The 19,969-nt window shown below is 43.9% G+C and overlaps 1 protein-coding gene and 1 long non-coding RNA gene across 11 annotated transcripts in view; one reads left to right on the forward strand and one right to left on the reverse strand.

The window, feature by feature from the left end:
* Positions 1 to 4,998, reverse strand: part of LOC144891782 (uncharacterized) — a 27,849-nt gene extending 22,851 nt beyond the window's left edge. The window contains exon 1 of the long non-coding RNA XR_013623112.1: positions 4,907 to 4,998. This is a non-coding gene — a long non-coding RNA (uncharacterized LOC144891782). The remainder of the gene's footprint in view (positions 1 to 4,906) is intronic.
* The window catches only part of CDPF1 (cysteine rich DPF motif domain containing 1), a 68,146-nt gene that overhangs the window by 19,311 nt on the left and 28,866 nt on the right, over positions 1 to 19,969 (forward strand). For 2 of the 10 annotated variants that reach the window (XR_010984019.2, XR_010984018.2), the window contains exons 2-5: positions 4,120 to 4,231; positions 7,466 to 7,612; positions 7,788 to 10,123; positions 11,843 to 11,897. Coding sequence is in view for 3 of the 10 variants with exons in the window: in XM_068112968.2 (XP_067969069.2) it covers positions 4,120 to 4,231; positions 7,466 to 7,594 (241 nt within the window). In the remaining 7 variants the exon portion in view is untranslated. Of the gene's footprint in view, positions 1 to 4,119; positions 4,232 to 7,465; positions 7,613 to 7,787; positions 10,837 to 11,842; positions 11,898 to 19,969 lie in introns of those variants that run through there. The other 8 variants (XR_010984023.2, XM_068112969.2, XR_013623111.1 and 5 more) reach the window with 7 other exon arrangements.

Genomic DNA, 19,969 nt, shown 5'->3' on the forward strand with positions numbered 1-19,969 from the left:
TTGTTTTCTTCCTTGAAGACATCATATAGCTAGAATACTCCTCAGGGTTGTCAGGATAGCTTTGTGGTACATGCACTCGCCTCTGAGTTGTCTAGCCGAGGTTCAAATCTGCACCCAGCTAGAAACTGTCTCCCTGGTGTTTCACATGAAGCGCGATTCGTCAATGTGCACACCATCCCTCCGAGGGACGTTAAAACTCTGATCCCATTTGCTAGCATTAGTTGGTGGGTGTTAAAGACCTTACTGTGTCCCTAGTGAAGAGAAGGTGAGTTATCACTGGCATCCTGGCCAAATTCCAAATTCCTGTGATCTTCAGTTGAATGTTGGGCCTAGCCAGCCGGTTCGTGAAAGACTTGGGGCAAAAAACCGGTCCACGGTCGACTTAAGAATAAGGTGGGAATAATCAGGGCTTTTAAATAAGTGGTTGTATTTGTTATTTAAACAGATTGCCGCTGAGTAATTCCAGAAATAAATGTCGATACAAGGCCAGACATGAAGCAGATGCCCAAAAACAGGAAGATAATTGGAAGAAAGGACAGGGACTGCTCCCATAGAAAGGCTGCTGAAGATAATTCCAGGAAAAACATGAACAGGAGCAAGCACTCTTTATATCATTCCACCTCATTATTACTAAGTTTTATTCATGATGTCATCAGAGTAGTGATGGCAATGTACAAAAGAGCGCACACAGCTGTAAGGACGAAGGACGGGAACAGTGGTGAGTTTGAGGTGAAGGTGAGAGTGCATCAGGGGTCGGTACTAAGTCCACTACTATTTGTAGCTGTGATGGAGGTGCTGGCTCAGAACGTAAAGGAGGGTTTAGCGTGGGAGTTGTATGCAGATGATCTTGTGTTGATTGCGGAAAGTATAGATGGACTGAAGGAAAAGATGAACAAGTGGAAGGAATGTATGGAGACAAAAGGTCTGAAGGTGAAAATCGGAAAGACGAAGGTGATGGCTAGTGGTAAAGCATGTGGTGAGGTGGAAAGAACTGGGAAGTGGTCGTGTGCTATGTGCAGGAAGGGTGTCGGAGTGAATTCCATTCAATGTAAAATGTGCGCTGAGTGGGTTCATCAAAAATGTAGTGGTTTGAGAGGGTCATTAACCAGTGTGGCAGCTACATTCAAATGTAAGGTGTGCACAGAGGGAGCTGCAGATGGAGGAAATGTTGAGTTGAATCTTGGAGACGGCGTGAAGCTGGAAGGTGTGAAAACATTTTGCTACCTCGGAGACATGCTGAATGGAGAAGGTGGATCAGACTCGGCAGCGGTTGCTTGAGTGAGTTGTGCATGGAAGAAGTTTCGGGAACTGAGTGGCGTGCTGATGAGGAGGGGAGGAGTGTCGTTGAAGCTGAAGGGAAAGGTGTATGCTGCATGTGTGAGAAGTGTTATGATTTATGGGAGCGAGACATGGGTAATGAACGTAGAGCAGCAACGGAGGCTGGAAAGGGTGGAAATGCGAATGGTTCGGTGGATGTGCGGAGTATCGTTGAGAGAGAGGAAGACAAATGATGAATTGCGAAAGATGATGGGAATAGAGCCTGTGATTGATGCTGTGAAGAGGAACAGGTTGAGATGGTTTGGTCATGTGTTGAGGAAGGATGAAAGTGACTGGTTGAGAAGAGTGATGGAAATGAATGTAGAAGGAAGTAGAGGACGGGGAAGACCGAGAAAGACTTGGCTAAAGATGGTGGAAGAAGAAATGCGGGCAAGGGGGTTAACAAGGGGAGATGCAGAAAATAGGGCAAAATGAAGAAGATTGTCATGGGGACCGCCAGGCTAACCCCCGCTCTAGCACGGAAAATTGCCTTAAAATGCATGTTGTTGTTGTTGTTGTATTCATGATGTCATCTGCAAAAGTTCCTCAAAAGCACAAATGTGTGGCGATGATGATACAATGAAAAACGTCCGTGTTTGTGAACGCTCCAGAAAAGTCGAGAGTTTGCGCACACAGCTTGACTCTCGAGAAAAGTCGAGAGTTTGCATAGGTTATTCAAAGAAATCGGTGCAGGTCTTTCTACGGTGCATGACTGGGTAAAGCAAGATAAATAATTGAAGGAAAAGCTGTGTGAAGAGGGAAGTAGAAGCAAGGTGAAGATTATGCATGAAGCTCAAAGTGAGGATATGGATATGGCCTTACTCATGTGGGTCTCAGAAATGTGCAGGAGCATCTTTCCCATCAGTGGTCCAATGATTATGGAGAAAGCTAAAGCCTTGCATGATGCTGCCCCTCGGTCTAGTGGCATTGAAGACCTCTTGAGTGGTTGGCAAAGTTCAAACACCACCATTCGCATCACTTTGACACTGCGCATGGTGAGGCAGCTGAGAAGTTCAAGGCTGAGTTTGCGGTTTCGTGGCAGAATTGCAATCCTAACCAGATATTCAACGCAGACAAGACTATGTTGGAAGAGACTGCCTCACAAAACATACCTGATGAAGGAGGAGATCCATATGGGACTTCAGGGGTGAAGCAGTCCAAGGACCAAAATACCCGAATGTTCTGTTCTCGTGTTTCTGAAGATTTTCACCGTACACCAGTCTTGATTTATAAGTTTAAGTCCCCTCGTTCCTTGAAGGGCGTCTCCATTCCTCTGCTCCGAGTGGTGTGGATGCACAACTCTATAAAGGATGGATGACACCGGTATTGTTGCATGCGTGGTATTTCAGCCACTTCCAAACTGATGTGAAGCCTTATTTAATTTCCAGAAGTCTTCCTCCAAAAGTCATCCTCTTCTTCAATAACGCACCAGCAGTCCAGCGCATCCACTCGACCTTCAGGAGTTCAGTGAAAGCAATCCTGATTTCAAGGTGCTGTTTTTTGCCCAAAAACACCATGTCAACCCTCCAGTAGGTTGTTGAGTCTCTACCACCCACCGTTAAACTTATCTTCACCAATAATATACTGCATCATGTGTTGCATCTGGCAGAAGTGCAGCATATGACGCATATTCCAGAACATCCACTTGCGGCCATTCTGGAATAACTACAACATCAGGATTGCTATCCAGACAATGCCCTTCTGTTGGAAGTAAATGAAGAACTTTACCCTGAATGTTATGTGGAGACAGCTGTGGCCACATGTGCATAATGTTGAGGACTTTTCAGAAATTCCGAATGAAGAACTGGTACAATTTGCAAGTATCCCTGGAGAAGGCTTCCAGAACATGAATCGTGAGGACATTGAAGAACATCTGCCGGATCGTCGCCAGAACTTAACAAATGAAGATGGAAACAGCAACCAGGGATCAGAAGGAGGACAAAAAGGATAAAATCTAAGCACGACCAACGAGGATGGAAGAAAACTTTCCAAGCTGCTGAAGGGAATTAAACATCATGTGGAAACCAGATATGCCAACCTGTCCCGTGCGTCCTAACGAGGGGCCTGCATCGCCTTTGATGTGGTGCATAACTTATACCATGACTTGTTTATGGTCACCGAGAAGCAGACAAAGAATTACCGACTTGTTCAGGTCTCAAAGCACTTCTGCCTCCACTGATGAACCCACCTCTCACCCACAGTCACTTAACCCAGCTCCACCACACCGCCTCTGAAGTCTTTTTAACGTTTAAAAAAAAAATTGAAACATTTCTTTTTCATCCAAAACCTTTATTTATTTATTTTTTATTTAGCGGAGTGGTGTTGTGTACCCTTCCCATATTGGGATTTTAAACGTCCGAGGAACGGTTGCATTCGGATACGTGAGCATCCACACTACACGTAGTGACTGCATGCCTCCAAGGATATATATAAAATAAATAACCACCTTTAGAGGCCATTTTTCCCCGCAAAGCGGGGGTTGGCCTTTTTCGGGAACCGTGGTTGTTGTTGTTTTTCGGTCCCCTTTTTGAAGCAATGTTTTACGGCCGGATGCCCTTCCTGACGCCAACCCTTTTTGCCGCCTTTAACGACAAACAGGGAATTACCAGTGAACTGGTACTCAATTAGCCGACCTCGGAAGGATGACAGGCTGAGTCAACCCCCCTGGCGTTAATTCAGCGATCGACCGGGATTCGAACCCAGGATCCTAGGATCCTAAGCCGGCACCCTAGCCGCTAGCCCAACACCAGGGCTATGCCTCCAAGGATATGATAACGAAAATTCCATTGTGCATTCCCCTAGGTTACAAGAGGAATCTTTCGTCATCAAGGACCCGTTTTCCACCGAACGAGGGCGTGTGCTGATTCTGGGCTCTCGGTGCAAGCTCTGCCAGCGGACTGTGTGCGCTGGACAGGTATGTGCATTGGTTGTGAAGTCTGCAGGTAGCTGAGTGCATTGCAATACCAAGATGATTGTGAATGTTTCTGTTTAACGTTTTCTTGTGATGCCATTTGACTTGAAAAGGAACAAGCAACTATTGTTGGTGCAAATTAAATTCTGAATGAATTGTTTTGACGTTTCTCCGTCAAACTCAAGTAATTTGAAAGTGTCGACCAATCGCTCCTCACTTCCTTTCCTCCGTTTTTTCCCTTCAAGAGCAAGGTTAAATTGACAGTTGGGAACATTGTCAATCAAATTGACATTCTCTCAATCAAAATTGAATTGCACTGTAAACTAGAACCTCAGTAGAGAGCATACCTCCACCTGGTTGGCCATATCACTCGATGGTGAAGAATCACTTTAAAAATCTAGCTGGATCCGGATCCGGATCTTCACCGAAATCGAATCGACCCGTCCTTGTCACACACCCAACCTGTCCACCAAGTTCCGTCCAAATCCATCTCTAACTTTTTGAGATATCCTGCTACGTATAGTTTTTGGCCCGATCTCCTAATGGTGAAGAATCACTTAAAAAATTAAATAATTCTCATATCCGAATCCATATTCGGATGTTCACCAAAATCGAATCTATTTGTCCTTGTCAGACACCCAATCTCTCCACCAAGTTTCGTCCGAATCCGTCCACAACTTTTTGAGATATCCGGCTATGTATCTTTTTTGGCCCTATCTCCCAATGGTGAAGAATCACTTTAAAAATTCTAGTAGCCGGATCCGAATCCAGATCTTCATCAAAATCGAATCATTTCGTCCTTGTCACATACGCTACATCTCTGCCAAATTTCGTCCGAATCCGTCCACAACTTTTTGAGATATTTTGTTCACAAACGGACAGACAAACAGACAAGCAGGCAGACAGGGGTGAAAACATAACCTCCATCCACCTTTGGTGGCGGAGGTAATGATGTAATTTCTTTCTTTGTCTGCAAGGACGCAAAGAGAAGTTGATTTTCCCTTGCGAAATTCAAAGAGGCTCGACCTCCACGACACAAACCGCATCCAAACAGCAAACTCCTTGCCACTCCAACTTTACTGTTTCCCTCCATTTCTGTTTTTATTTTAATTTTTACAGCTTATGGCATCATGAGCAACAAATGCAATCTTTGCAATGGTTGTCCTTGGTAACCAGGCATCAGATTTGTGGTGTTTCAAATTTAGCTATCTGCCATCATCGTCATCATAATCATCATCATCATCATCATCATCATCATTTGTGCAGAATGTTTATGCTGTCGAAACAGTTACTAAGCTACAATGCTGGTAGGGTTGTCACTCCAGCTCAGGATATTGGGACAGGAATTTGGAATTTGTCCAGGGTGCCGGTAATAGCTCGCCTACTCTTCGCGAAGGACACCGTGGGATCTTTAACAACCACCAAGTAATGTCAGCAGATGGGACGCACGTTTAACGTCCATCCGAGGGACGGCGCACTCATTGATGGATCACCCTGTCTGTGAAACACCCAGATGAGAGTTTATAGCGGAGTCTGGATTTGACGCCAGGCTAGATAGCTTAGAGGTGAGTGTACATACCTCTAGAGTTTAGAGTTTAGACTAGCATTTCCCAACCTGGGGGAAATTTCCCCTTGGGGGAAATGTTAGGATTCCAAGGGGGAAACTTATTCCAAGGGAAATACAATATTAGCATTCGTGTAATATTGTGCTTTAGTGAATAAATCTCAAATCTTTAATTATTTTGTTCTTCGACTTTTTTACTTAACATAAACATTTATAACATCGTCGGTAAATAAAAATTTCATATACGTTCTCTTTTCATATATACGAAAAATTTCATTTTCATATACGAAATATTTTTACAATTTCATATACGAAAAATTTCGATTTTTATTAAATTTATATGTATGAGTGTGTATGTGTCTCTGTGTGTGTGTAGGTTTGTATGTATGTGTAGGAGTGTGTGTGTGTGTGTGTGTGTGTGTGTGTGTGTGTGTTGCTATATTTTTATGTCATTAGTCCCATGCCGGTGTACACCGGAGGGGACTATAAGTTTGCACGCCGTCCCTCCGTCAGTCCGTCAGTCCGTCAGTCCGTCAGTCCGTCACGCAAAGAGCAGTTTTCCGGACTTTTTTTCCTAAACTCTTAATGCTAATGATTTCAAACTTGGCACATGGTTTCCTCATGATAAGTTACAGATCAAGTTCGAACTTCACGACGTTTCGATCATTTTTGACAAAGTTATGGCACTTTGAACTTTGGTAATTTCCCCAACAGTTTTCCGGGCTATAATTTGGAGTGCGGTCACTCAAAGCTGTTAATATTCCTTGTTTTAACTCCGATTTACATTCTGTTTCCACTTTTAGTGAGAAGTAGGGGTCTGTGCAACGATTCATAAACTTTATTTGGTGCAAATCGGATAATTTTTAGCCGAGTTACCTCAGACCGTGAGTTGGTAATTATATAATTCACACAGTGCAATACGTGCAGGCTGCTCCACGGAGCGACCTTGCGGGCTTATTAGTCCCGTACCGGTGTTTTCCGGACGACAGACTGCCGGTAGGGGACATGTATTGCAGCGCAATACTCAGAATGCTTGTTTATTATGTTGTTTATGTTATTAAGCGAATAAATTTTGTGTTTTGGCTACTTTTTTCCTTATTCATATATATATATAGGGGCGGGGGTGGGGGGAAATCCGGACGGTTGAACTGGTTGAAGGGGGAAACGACAGAAAAAAGGTTTGGAAGCACTGGCTTTAGACCATCCTGCCAGCCCCATCTTCCTATGACATATGCAAATATGTAAAAAAAAGAAGAAGAAAAAAAGTTTTTACATTACCTTCCTCCTTTCCCTCTCTCACCTCTCCCCCACCATTTTCCCACCCTCCCCCCACACCTTTCAGGATGTGAAGGTTTTCATTTTCATTGCACACGATATTTTTCATTCCAGCCACATCCCATACTCTCTGCCTAACCCTCCCCCCCCCCCCCCTTTCCTACTCTGTTTCCCCTTCCCCACCCCTCCATCTCAATTCTTCATCCCTCCCTCTGTGTAATATATAGATGGGCTCCTAACCAGGTATTTTCTTGACGAATCGCTGTGTCGAGGTTATAGGATGGACTGCAGTGCTGTCACCATAGCCGAGTAACGTATCTTGTAAAACGATGCAATTTGTTGGCCGGATCGTTGTGTTTGCTGATCCAGCTGAAGTGACCCCTTAACGACCGTTTCAGGATTGCAGTCTCTTTTACACGCGGCGTTTCTGCCTGCCCTGCTCGCGGGAACGCATTGCCGAATTCCCAAAGGAGATCCAGCAAGAGATCAAAAGGAAAGACTGTTCCAAGGCCGAGGACGCCAAGTGACTCGTATCCAGAACACAGGTGTGAAGCATGTACTCGCAGAAGACCGCTTCCAGTTCCTTTGCAACTGTGTTGAATATATTATAAGACTCCTTGGAGTTGGAACTTGATTGCGTCATGTGTCGAGGGTAAGACGGTAGAGGGAGCTGCGTCATTTGTAAAAATTAATTCATTTTCTGCTTTCCTTGGCTCACAGGTGACGCGTCTTGAGCTCACGGAAAAAGGAAAACCTGACAATTGATGAGATTCTGTGGAACTTCGATGGGAAAATGTGAATGTGAATAACCTTTGCGTAAACTGTACATTTAACAAAATCGAAAGATGTTTCTTTTTCCTTCGCGAAGAGTAGGCGACCTATAGCCGGGGCCTTGCTAAAATTCCAAAGTACTGACCTAACTACTTAAGTCGAAAAAAAAATTATGACTGTGAAGAGGCCGAAGAAGAAGAACACCGTTTTCTTTTCTTTTGCACCCCTCTGATGGCAACCTGCAGTCTCAGCAGTTTTCCCCAACGGTTTTCACCTTAGCGCTGGTTATTTTGTCTAGTGCTAGTGTGCATCACTTCCAGAGACTATGCAAATTTTCAGCTTCCGCTATGTTTCTGCTTTTTCCATTTTATGGTAAACCACAATTTTGCAACCGTTGTTCTTCCTACTATTATGACTACTACTTTAACGGCCTTGATTATTCCCACCGTCTTCTGGGGGTCGAGTCTGTTACTGGCTTAATGGTCAAGATGGCTGGCTTGAGATCTTGAGGTCCCTGTCATGTCGTTAAATTAACACCAGGTGGGGTTGACTCAGCCTGTCATCCTTCCGATTTTGGCAAAATGGGTACCAGCTTACTGGGATGAATGATCCATTTGAGTATCCTGCAATTCGAGTAATCCAGGATTGTGCCCAAATAGCCAAGAAACTGCTTCGGCAGCCCTATCCATCATAAGATGCAAAAGGAGTGGTCGTCATCTTCTTCTTGTGGGGTTGGCTGGGGAATGGTTTAGGCCCAAGTCTTTCACGAACCAGCTGGCCAGCCCTGACGTTCTACTAAAGTGATTTCGGCAGACATATGCAATTTGTTCCATGATATAAAAAAAAAACACCTTTAGAGGCCGCGGGGGTTGGCCTTTTTCGGGAACCGTGGTTGTTGTTGTTTTTCGGTCCCCTTTTTGAAGCAATGTTTTACGGCCGGATGCCCTTCCTGATGCGAACCCTTTTTGCCGCCTTTTAACGACAAACAGGGAATTACCAGTGAACTGGTACTCAATTAGCCGACCTCGGAATGATGACAGGCTGAGTCAACCCCCCTGGCGTTAATTCAGCGATCGACCGGGATTCGAACCCAGGATCCTTGGATCCTAAGCCGGCACCCTAGCCGCTAGCCCAACACCAGGGTTCCATGATGCCGGCGATAATTCGCCAACTCTTTGCGAAAGACACCGTGGCATCTTCAATGACCAGTGGTGGTAGACTTGTCCTCTGGCTTAACGTCCTTCCAATGGGCAGTGCACACCTTGATGATCGCCCTGCATGGTGACAGTTTTTAACCCAGGCTCGTCCAGCTCATCGACGAACGTTCAGGCCTCTAAGGGCTAAGCCATCCTACCAACGCCGCTCTTCTTCCTGCTACAACTCATGAATGTTTGCAGCAATTGTAATGCAGGTTCAAATTAATAGTTGGTTAACTAATCTGATCTGGTGCACCCGTACTCTGTGTTACAGAGCCTTGGTTCTGCAGAAGCGGTTTCTTGGCCTACGGGTAGTTCGCCGTCACTCTCTCAGCAGTATTTAGAGCAGGAATTTTGGAATTTGTTCATCGTGCTGGCGATGACTCGCTTGCTTTTCACGAAGGACAGGTTTAACTAATAGTTGGGTTAAAATACAAAGGATCTACTGATTTATCACCAATCGAATCCTCTGTTTTCCCCAACTACTTGATTCTCCATCACTGTCCTTGAATTTTATCCCCACATACTTTCTCTTTCGATGCGACAGTTTCACCACTCCATTACATTATTTATTTATTTAGTGGTTTTCTTTGCTTCATATTGACGGTGTGTTTGCTTTATATACCTGTACGAAATGTGGCTCACACATGATGCTGGCAGTGATGAAAAGAATACAGCACTTGCAAGCTCCTGGCATCTTAAAACAAGGTTGTCGTGTAAAAAAAGATCTTTGGACTTTTCATATTTGGCATACTCGTGTTTTGTACAGAATGTTCCCTTTCCAGGTGAATCTCTCGGCCTGGCTGGAATTGAATTTTTTGGGGTATTTTATACCGAACGTGTGCCCTCTTAAATGTATCGCATTTTGTTAAGGCGACAAAAAATGCACGTGCTTCCGCTTCCTTCGTTTTTTGGTGTGGCTTTAATTAATTATTTGCTTATTTTTGTGGGTGACGCTGCTTATGAGCGGCATGTGTTGCCCATCCCAAGTTTTCCACTGGAAGATGCTGGTGGGCCTTCACTCTGAGCCGCTGCAGTCCCTTTGGTGATAGTTCTTTGACCTTTGAGGGAGCGGCAATACATGTGCAAGTGAGGATGTTGTGTGATTTGGACTGGGATTGAATGGTGGTGCAGTTGCCAGCATGACCCAACCCTCAAGATATATAATACCCATGTGATGTCATCGCATGGGGCATCTGTGAAAATGTGCTGTTTTTTTTTTCCTTTGGTATTCAATTTTTTTAAAATATGCCTTACTGATTGATGGGGTAGATTTGGCTAAGAATTTGGGCCTTGTCAGGTAAATTTATTAAGAGAAGGGCAACAGGATGATTTCCTTTAGTACAATTTGTTTTATTTTCAGTCCCTGATGTAGCGATACCTCAGAGGTACTGACAACAGTATGGATGACGGTCCCCCTGAGTCGTGTCGCGGGTGCTTCAGTTGCCGTGTAAGCAAGAAGATCTTTCATGGGCTGACGTTGCCGTAACTTGAAGACTGCGCACACACAAGGCATCCTCTGAATGGATAAACATAAGGACAGCTTGGGGACAGAGAAGCGAGAAGAGCAGCCTTCCCTTTTTCAGAACTGACCCCGTGGTGCCTCCATCGCCCGGTCACTTCTTCTTCCTTTTTGCTGACCCGTTGGTGACATCCACCATCGCCGTGTCCATGCTTCCTCTCTGCTTCCTGCCTGGCCCTCATCCCATTAAAAGAAGCACTCACCACCACCAGTAGTCTGTTTGGAGAGGCCCCGATTTTTGTTCTTCATTTCTTTATAATAAAAAGTTTCATTTACCCCATTGGGCCATCTTTTTGCAAGTTACAAATTTTGTTTGTTGCATTTCTGGGCCATCTTTTTGCAAGTTACAAATTTTGTTTGTTGCATTTCTTTTCTCCATCCCAAGAGTTGTGACAATTTTCAGTTCATTATTCGCAAATCAGACTTTCTCTGGGTGTCGTGCGTGTACGTCATATTTTGAATGGCTTCAAGCCAACACACGACAATTAAAGAAAATGTTCTTTGGTAATTTATATCCAGTGGAGTAAGATAACTCCAATTAGGCTGGAAACACGATTGAGTAAGAGTATTTTTTACGAGATACCTGAGTGATTTTCTTTTCACAGATACTTTTATGTGCACGAACACGAAGTGAAACTTTGTTTCTCCCCTTCAACCCCGTTTGAGGAGGTGTTTTCGACATTCGTTCATTTATTCAAGTCATCCTCTTTTGAGAAATCGATTTCGAGGTCCCTCTGCCTGAATGCCCTCTCGGGAACAATCCATTAAAATAGGGATATCTGGTTGTTTTAGGGTTGGGTGAAATCTGGTTCCAAAAACCTGTATGCAGTGAACTCGTTTATCGCTTTACAAGGATTTAAACGGCAAACCATAATTGCATCCAAGGGGTAATGTGCAGGGTGTAGTTTACCTTCGACTGTTAGATCTGATTGTTACTCCTTAGCATATTTTACTCATTAAAAGGGCTCTGCGTCTGGGGTATGGCAGCTGCCTGGGGGTTGGGAGGAGGAGGAGGAGGAGTGGCGACGGACGGACCATGCAGACCACGTGCCACAATGTAAGGGTCTTCCCAACTAAGTGGACAAGTTTCATCCAATGTCCTATCGTCAATAATTGATTAAATAATAGATTGAGGGGAGGAATTTCCTGTATTTATTTCGTATTCAAATTTTCACCGTGAAAAGAAATACAAGAATAAAAGCAACATACTCTTTCTTTAATCTAACATATAAAGCTCATTCTAACCACTCACTGACTGACTGATATTAATGCTCGGTACTTTCCAGGTGTCGTGTAAAGCTGAAATTTGGCGTGCCGACGGACATCAAAGCCATTACACCGGCAAAAATCACAGAACCGTCGGGAAGCGTCCGCAAATGAAAATTTATATAACTAGAACAATGCGACTGTGTCACCAATATGCCTCCGCATAGTCCCACAATGGGTAGATGCCATCACTCTGCATATGTACGGGTAGGGGATCACGTTTTTCTATCCAATATGGCTGCCAAACCATGTGACCTATGATGCATTAAATTTAATATTCAATACAAATGGGTCATAGATCATGTGCATGCAATTTCAGATTTTTAGGGTAAGGAATTCGATTAAAACATTTTTAGCTGGTATACCACATCACCTATGATGTCATCAATCATCATCATGCTTTTGTTCCCCATTGGGAGTACTTGACAATGTGCCAATTTTCAAATTGCTCCATTCAGCGGTTTCCGAGAAATAATTTTTTAATTATTTGCTTTTAATCCAAGATGGCTGCTATACCACGTGACCTATGACGTCACAATTATGATAAAACATTCTGCATGGGTGTCACTCATACCCTGAAAGTTTTGTCTCAATTGGACATGTGGTTGCTGAGTAAAACGAGGTTTAGCCCGTACGGACGGATGGACGGACAACCCGAAAACATAATGCCCCCGGTGACTTTGTCGGAGGCATAAAAACCTGTAACATATTGTTATTGAAATTGAAAGTCCATATTGAAAATTTTGTTGAAATCGATTTCAACAATTTCAATTTCAAATCGAAATCGAGTCCATATTGAAAAATAAAACCTTAGTCGATATCTAGCAGGAGGTCGGTGTTGCATGCGTCTAATCATACTGGATCTATTTATTATGTACGTACCTACGTACGAAGCACGGCTCGTCATTGCTTAAACATCACATACTGTGAAATGGGGTGAATAGGGACACAAACTGAAAAAAAGTTCGGAAACATTTTTCGCTGAAAATTGATAACCATACTGATTTTTTTTTTATTTTTTTATTTTTTTTTGTATACAAGATCGAGGCTCGTGAAAGAGCGAACATTAATCACACAGAAAGACAAACAGACACATACAACAAATAACATCGGGAGCGGGGCAGAGAGGGGGAAGGACACAAACAAAACATTTGAGAGCAGGGACCGAGAGACATGGAGACATCGAGAGATCTGTGGGAGGGAGAGGGCTTTGGGGGGGAGGCATGTGAAGGGGGGTGGGGGTGTGGGAGAGGTATAAACATATGGACACTGCCAGGACTTCCAGGAAGGAAGTTGGAATTTCAAACAAGGTGGATCTGGGGTGAATTAGTGGGGGTAGAAAAGATCAAGGTTTTGGATGGGGGAAGATAAGAGATGGTGGTGAACAGCTGTTTTAAAGACCTGGAGGGAGGAGTGGGATTGAAGGGAGTGTGGGAGTTTGTTCCAGAGGCGGGAGAAAAGAGGAATGCAAGAGTGAAGGTGAGCAGAGAGCCGAGATTTCGGCAGTTTAACCATCAGAGGGTTGCTGGCAGATCTTGTGCGATCTGTAGGAATATTTGGGGGACAGAGCACAGAGAGAGCTGGGGGAGCAAGGCCGGAGAGGAGTCGGTAGAAGACAGAAAGACCACCTACCTGCCTGCGGTGAGTGAGTGAAAGGCCCTCAGAGATAGCTTCATCGCGGGAGATTCCAATGATTTTGAAAGCTTTGGATTCAACAGCGTGAAGCCGAGCCAGGTGTGAGGCAGGAGCACCAGCCCATAGGGGAGAACAGTATTCCATTGAGCTGCGGATGAAAGCCTTGTATGTGGTGAGGAGCTCAGGTGTGCCGAGGAAGGACTTCGCACGACGGAGGATGCCCAGTCGGCGACTGGCTTTGGAGGCCAGCTTGGAAATGTGGTTTTCCCAAGAAAGATCATGGCAGATAGTGAGACCCAAAAGCTTGAGCGACAGAACTTCTTGGAGAGGATTGTTGAGAAAGTAGATGGGAGGGTTGTCCAGTCGATCTTTTCGGAGAGACATAGTAAGAGAGTGAGATTTGTCAGGATTGAAAGACATGTTCCACTTGTTTGACCAGTCTGTGATTTTGTTCAGGTCTTCAGAGAGTGAGGAGGCTGCAGACTGCCGATCTGAGGGAAGAGGAATGGAGTGGCAGAGAGTGGAGTCATCAGCAAAGAGATAGAGAGGATTTTCCAGAGAGTCAGAGAGATCATTGATAAAGACCAGAAAAAGCACAGGGCCCAGCACACTGCCTTGGGGAACTCCAGCCTGAACAGGAAGGGGAGATGAGAGAAATCCATTCAGGGCCACACGTTGACTACGACCAGAGAGGAAGTCCGCAAGCCATGCATGGAGATTTCCATGGATACCATAGGAGGAGAGTTTGGTGAGCAGAGCTGGGTGCCAGACCGTATCGAAGGCACGTGATATGTCAAGGGAGACAGCTCTGATTTCCTGTTTGGCATTGAGGACCTCCATCCATTGTTGAGACAGCAGAAGCAGCATGTCCAGAGTAGAGTGACCTGGTCTGAATCCAAATTGATGATCAGAGATCAAGCCATTGGAGAAGAGGAAAGATTTCATATCCGAAGCAATGATGGATTCCATGACTTTGCTGATAATTGGGAGAAGGCTGATTGGTCTGTAGTTGCAATGATCTGTTTTTGCACCTTTTTGTGTAAAGCGGTGATGTTTGCTGATTTCCAGGATGCTGGCAGATGACCTTGAGCAAAAGATAGGGTGAAAAGAACAGAGAGAGGGTGAGACAGAGCGGCAGAGCAGGATTTTAGGACCCGTGGGCTGATGCCGTCTGGTCCAGTTGCAGTTGCAGATTTGTTGATATTTGGGTTGAAAGTGTTCTCTTGTTTTTTCAAAAAGCAACGTATAGTCCCTATTAACCCCATATATGGGTTAAATAGGAATAAATAGGATTTTTATGGCTGTCCCTATCCACCCCGTTTTACGGGTGAATCGGGACAGTCACTAATACAAAAAAACAATAATCAAGAAACAATCCTGAGTTTCCAACTTATTGCTAAATTGATAGCTCAGATGGATGCACATAATATGCATCCATAATATAAACCACGGTGCCAATGAAAAAAAAAATGGGATAAAAAGTTTCTCCAAACTGTCCCTATTTCTTGATTATTATTTTTTTGTATTAGTGACTGTCCCGATTCACCCGTAAAACGGGGTGAATATGGACAGCCATAAAAATCCTATTTATTCCTATTTAACCCATATATGGGGTTAAAGGGACTATAAGTTGCTTTTTTAAAAAACAAGAGAACACATTCAACCCAAATATCAACAAATCAGGATGGTTATCAATTTTCAGCGAAAAAAGTTTCCGAACTTTTTTTCAGTTTGTGTCCCTATTCACCTTGCTGCCCCTATTCACCTTGCTGTCCCTATTCACCTTGCTGTCCCTATTCCCCCCATTTCACGGTACCCCACTAGTAAAATAAAAATCATGTGACGCCAAGGAGTGGCCAAGTTGACTGATGCGTGGGTTTTTTGCGGTAAGCTTGGGAGGGTGTTGTTGGTCGGGACTTCCCAGGTAGATGTGTTACCTATAGGCTACCGGTATATAAAAGGAGCCCAGTTTCTCCGTGTGTAACGCTTTATTCTAAAGACTTTCTGCTGTTGTACGATAATTGGAAACCTCATAATCCATTTACTTGGTTCGTTTCATCCATCACAAACTTGCCTGTTCCATCAAGCCATGTTAACGGAATTGAGGAAGAAGAAGCGGGAGCTACAGCTTTAATGTAGCGATTCCAACGGTAACATCTTCTTATTTATTTTTTTACCTCAGCAAGAACACGGTTGGGGGAAATATAGTTATACTTATCGAAGTAATATAAAAGTACGTGGAATGAACACACAAACAACAACAACAACAGCAATTCCGTGTTATAAAATATCCTTTTTTCGCGCGTGTTACCTCATTTTACATCCTCATTGACAATCACAGGTAGACGTGCAATGTTTGTGAGGTAGAACATGCTGTCTGTCTTCTGATTAAAGGCATCAGCGAAGCGACAGGAGGCGCGCCAATGAGGCGACAGGAGGGCGTAACCGTTACAGGTTACAGGTATGTGCATGCGTTTGTGTGGCGCACACGGGCTGGGAGGTGCCCCCAGGTGAGTCCCAGCCCCCAGGTGAGTCCCAGCCCCCAGGTGAGTCCCAGCCCCCAGGTGAGTCCCAGCCCCCAGGTATTCTCTTCCCTGATCTGAAATGCCTTCTCGTTTCTTGTCCTCCATGACCTGCATCATCAGGACAATATACCGGAACGAAGGTGTTTATATCGTGTCGGTAATTACGTTGTGACTTTTCTTGAGGAAAATGAAATGGGCTGATTTATCGTTGAGAAATGTTTGGATTTTTCTTTTTTTTTAATTTTTAATTTTTTTTTTTTTTGTATACAAGATCGAGGCTCGTGAAAGAGCGAACATTTATCACGCAGAAAGACAAACCGACAAACCGACACATAACCGACAAACCGACACATAAAACAAATAACATCGGGAGCGGTAGACAAGATGGGGAGAGAGGGGGAAGGACACAAACACAACATTTGAGAGCAGGAACCGAGAGACATGGAGACATCGAGAGATCTGTGGGAGGGAGAGGGCTTTGGGGGGGAGGCATGGGAAAGGGGGTGGGAGAGGTATAAAACATATGGACACTGCCAGGACTACCAGGAAAGAAGTTGGAATTACAAACAAGGTGGATCTGGGGTGAATTAGTGGGGGTAGAAAAGATCAAGGTTTTGGATGGGGGAAGATAAGAGATGGTGGTGAACAGCTGTTTTAAAGACCTGGAGGGAGGATTGGGATTGAAGGGAGTGAGGGAGTTTGTTCCAGAGGCGGGAGAAAAGAGGAATGAAGGAGTGAAGGTGAGCAGAGAGCCGAGATTTCGGCAGTTTAACCATCAGAGGCTTGCTGGCAGATCTTGTGCGACCTGTAGGAATATTTGGGAGACAGAGCACAGAGAGAGCTGGGGGAGCAAGGCCAGAGAGGAGTCGGTAGAAGACAGAAAGACCACCTACCTGCCTGCGGTGAGTGAGTGAAAGGCCCTCAGAGATAGCTTCATCGCGGGAGATTCCAATCTTCAGTTACGAAGTAGTAAACCACATTGGGTTTCCCAGATGGCCTCGAGATAGGTACGCGCATTCTATTTCTAACCTGTCAAGCCTGGGTTCGAATCCTGCCCCAGGTACAAATCGTCATTCTGGTGTTTCACAGGTATTCGACAATCCATCGGACCGATGTACCACTGGGGCATCCCGTCTGGCATTCATTGGTGGACGTCAATGATTGGAGAGTAGGCAAGCTATCGCCGGCACCATGAACAATTCCCAAATTCTTGCCACAAGCTTCGTTGAACGTCAGGCCTGGCCAGCCGGTTCGTGAAAGGTTATGTCAAGTTTCCCTCGGCCAAACCCACAAAGGACGTGAGAATAATTGTGGCCGTTAATAATGAAGAAGAAGAAGAAGAAGTGATAAACCACAAAAATACCTGGGCTTTTCAAAGCAGATCGTTAATGAACTAACGAACCAGGATAAGACACTCAACGAGGTGCGTGCGTGCTTAACGTTTCGATATTTCCTTCCGCAGCGCTCACATGTTTTGTTTCAAGGCTTCGTCACTCCTGAACTTCATGTTGATGCCAATTATTGCAGCAAGTTATATAAAACAAGAAAATTCTTCTGTGTTCAAGTAGGTTTTGTAACTACGTGGGTGGAAAATAAAAAATGTGCTACAACCTACAAGTAGAGATGCATTCGAAGTACACGGGCCCTATGCCCAATAAATAAATAACATATCCTCCAGCGAGCGGTGATGCCGGGGCACCTTTGCAGCACATAGAGACGGTATTGGGAGGGCAAGGTGTACATACAATAAATGATTGTTTAATTGTGTCATTAAAATAAATAAATAGTAATCGTAAAATAATTTCTTAATCAATTGGCTGTGTGGGGGGTTTGTGTACAGCCACCCGGCTGCTGGTTGCATCATTTTTCTGTGGGCACCTCTGCCACTGATACAATGTCTCTCTGTAACCAGTTATCTGGTACTCATTTTGCTGACCTCAGAGGGATGGACAGGCTGAGTCAACCCCACCTGCTGTTAATTACAACAGGATTTGAACTCAGGACCTAAGGATCCCAAGCACCACTGCCCTAACCATTAGGCCAACACTAGGTGAATCAATTGGTTAATACTCAGGACCTAAGGATCCCAAGCACCACTGCCCTAACCATTAGGCCAACACTAGGTGAATCAATTGGTTAATAGCATACCTACACCACCAGTGTTTCTTCCGAAGCTACAACTTAAAAAAAAAAAAGAATTAAGTAATTAATCAATCGAAAAATTAACTAAATAAATAATTAATCAATAAATAATTATTAATCGATTAATCAGTAAATCCAAAATACCCGTTACAGCCAAATCACTTGATCATTGTCGTGTCCAAATATCAGCTTCCTAACTCAAAAGGTGCCGGAGATATTGCCCAGATAAGAAAGGAAACAAATAAGTACTTAATTAATAAATAACAATTAAGTAATCAGTAAATTAATTGATTAATCCAAAAACCAAAAAATACACTTTTTGCCAAAGCATATGCTCACTATTGTGCCAAAAATTCAGCTTCCTAGCTCAAAGATTGGCTGAGATATCACCCGGACAAACAAGAAAAGGAAAGAAGACGTCATGCAGACCACGTTACTTGTAAAATCCAGCCCTCCCCCTCCACCCCCTCCCCCACCCCGAAAAAAAAGGTTGCAATTGATCCAGCAAATTGTCCATTTCATCAAGATCAAAATTGACGATCTTGATCAAAGCTCAAGATTTTTAATATCTTTTTTTATATCGAATAGGTCAAATGGTCAATAAGATGAAAAGTGATGATTTTTAGATGAAAATTTGTGATTTTAGAACTTTGACCTTGAGTTGATCTTTGACCTTTTGACCTCAAAAATAGTTGGTTTTTCAATTGAATGACTCTATACAAATGCTATTCAATTTTCAAGTCCAATCGGATTTAAAATGGCGATTTTTTTCATTTTGCCTTTGACCTCAAAATCAATAAGCTTCTCAAATGTGACGACCTGTACAACTTGGTGAAGTTTCGTGAAGATTGGTTGAAAATTGAGACCTGTAGGCGACTGACATACATACAGACAGACAGACAGAATAACGCACAAGACCAACCAATATACTTGAAAAATCTTCGATTTTGCAAGTAAACACACAAACACAAACACACAAACCCGAGTGATCAACATACTTGTAAAAAAAAAAACAAACAAAAAAAAAACCAAGTAACAAACAAAGACAGAATAATACACAAGACCAACCCATATACTTGAAAAATCTTCGAGCAAACAAGAAATAAAACAAACAAACAACCAGAGTGAAAACTGAGTTCTCCCTTTCAACGCCCGTCATCACCGGGCCCCCTTCGGTGCCTGGCAATGACGTCATGCAGTGCCTGGAGATGGCCTGTAGGCGACTACAGGAAGGCTTGTCCATTTTTTTTTGCCCCCTTCGGTGCCCGGCAATGACGTCATGCAGTGCCTGGAGATGGCATAGGAAAGGAGCGGTGTACAATACCATTGTAAGTTTTGTAACCAGGTGGAGGTATCTTCTGGTGTTCTCTTCTGCACCTCTAATTCATGGAATCTACCAACAAGGACACTTTGTTTTTCATCCTCACTGCCAGTATCATAAATTGATTATGTTGTCACCAAATTATTGTGATGTCATCAGCATTGGCCTATTGATAGAAATGTTTATTTGGCCTGTTAGTGTTCTCATCTGAAACCACTTCCTCATGATATAGTTAGGCCGGCAGGTTGAAAGCAGGAGTGATGTAAACATTCAAAACAGGTGATAGTACGGCAGATAGGTGAAATATTTGGGAGAATTGTGACTTTGATGAGTACGAGAGTTGGCACACAGTTAGAGTATGCCCTAAGGAAGATATTTGGCTATAGGGCCATCGCAGATTTGTCCTGTGACAACAATGGCGGCCATTTTTCAAAAAAGGACAAATTTGCGATGGCCCTATAGCCAGATATCCTTCTTAGGACATACTCTGACTTTGTGCCAAATGCCATGCTTGTATCATCAAA

Source organism: Myxine glutinosa, chromosome 4 (genome assembly GCF_964187855.1).
Source record: "Myxine glutinosa chromosome 4, kmMyxGlut1.1, whole genome shotgun sequence".
Taxonomy (NCBI): Eukaryota; Metazoa; Chordata; class Myxini; order Myxiniformes; family Myxinidae; genus Myxine; species Myxine glutinosa.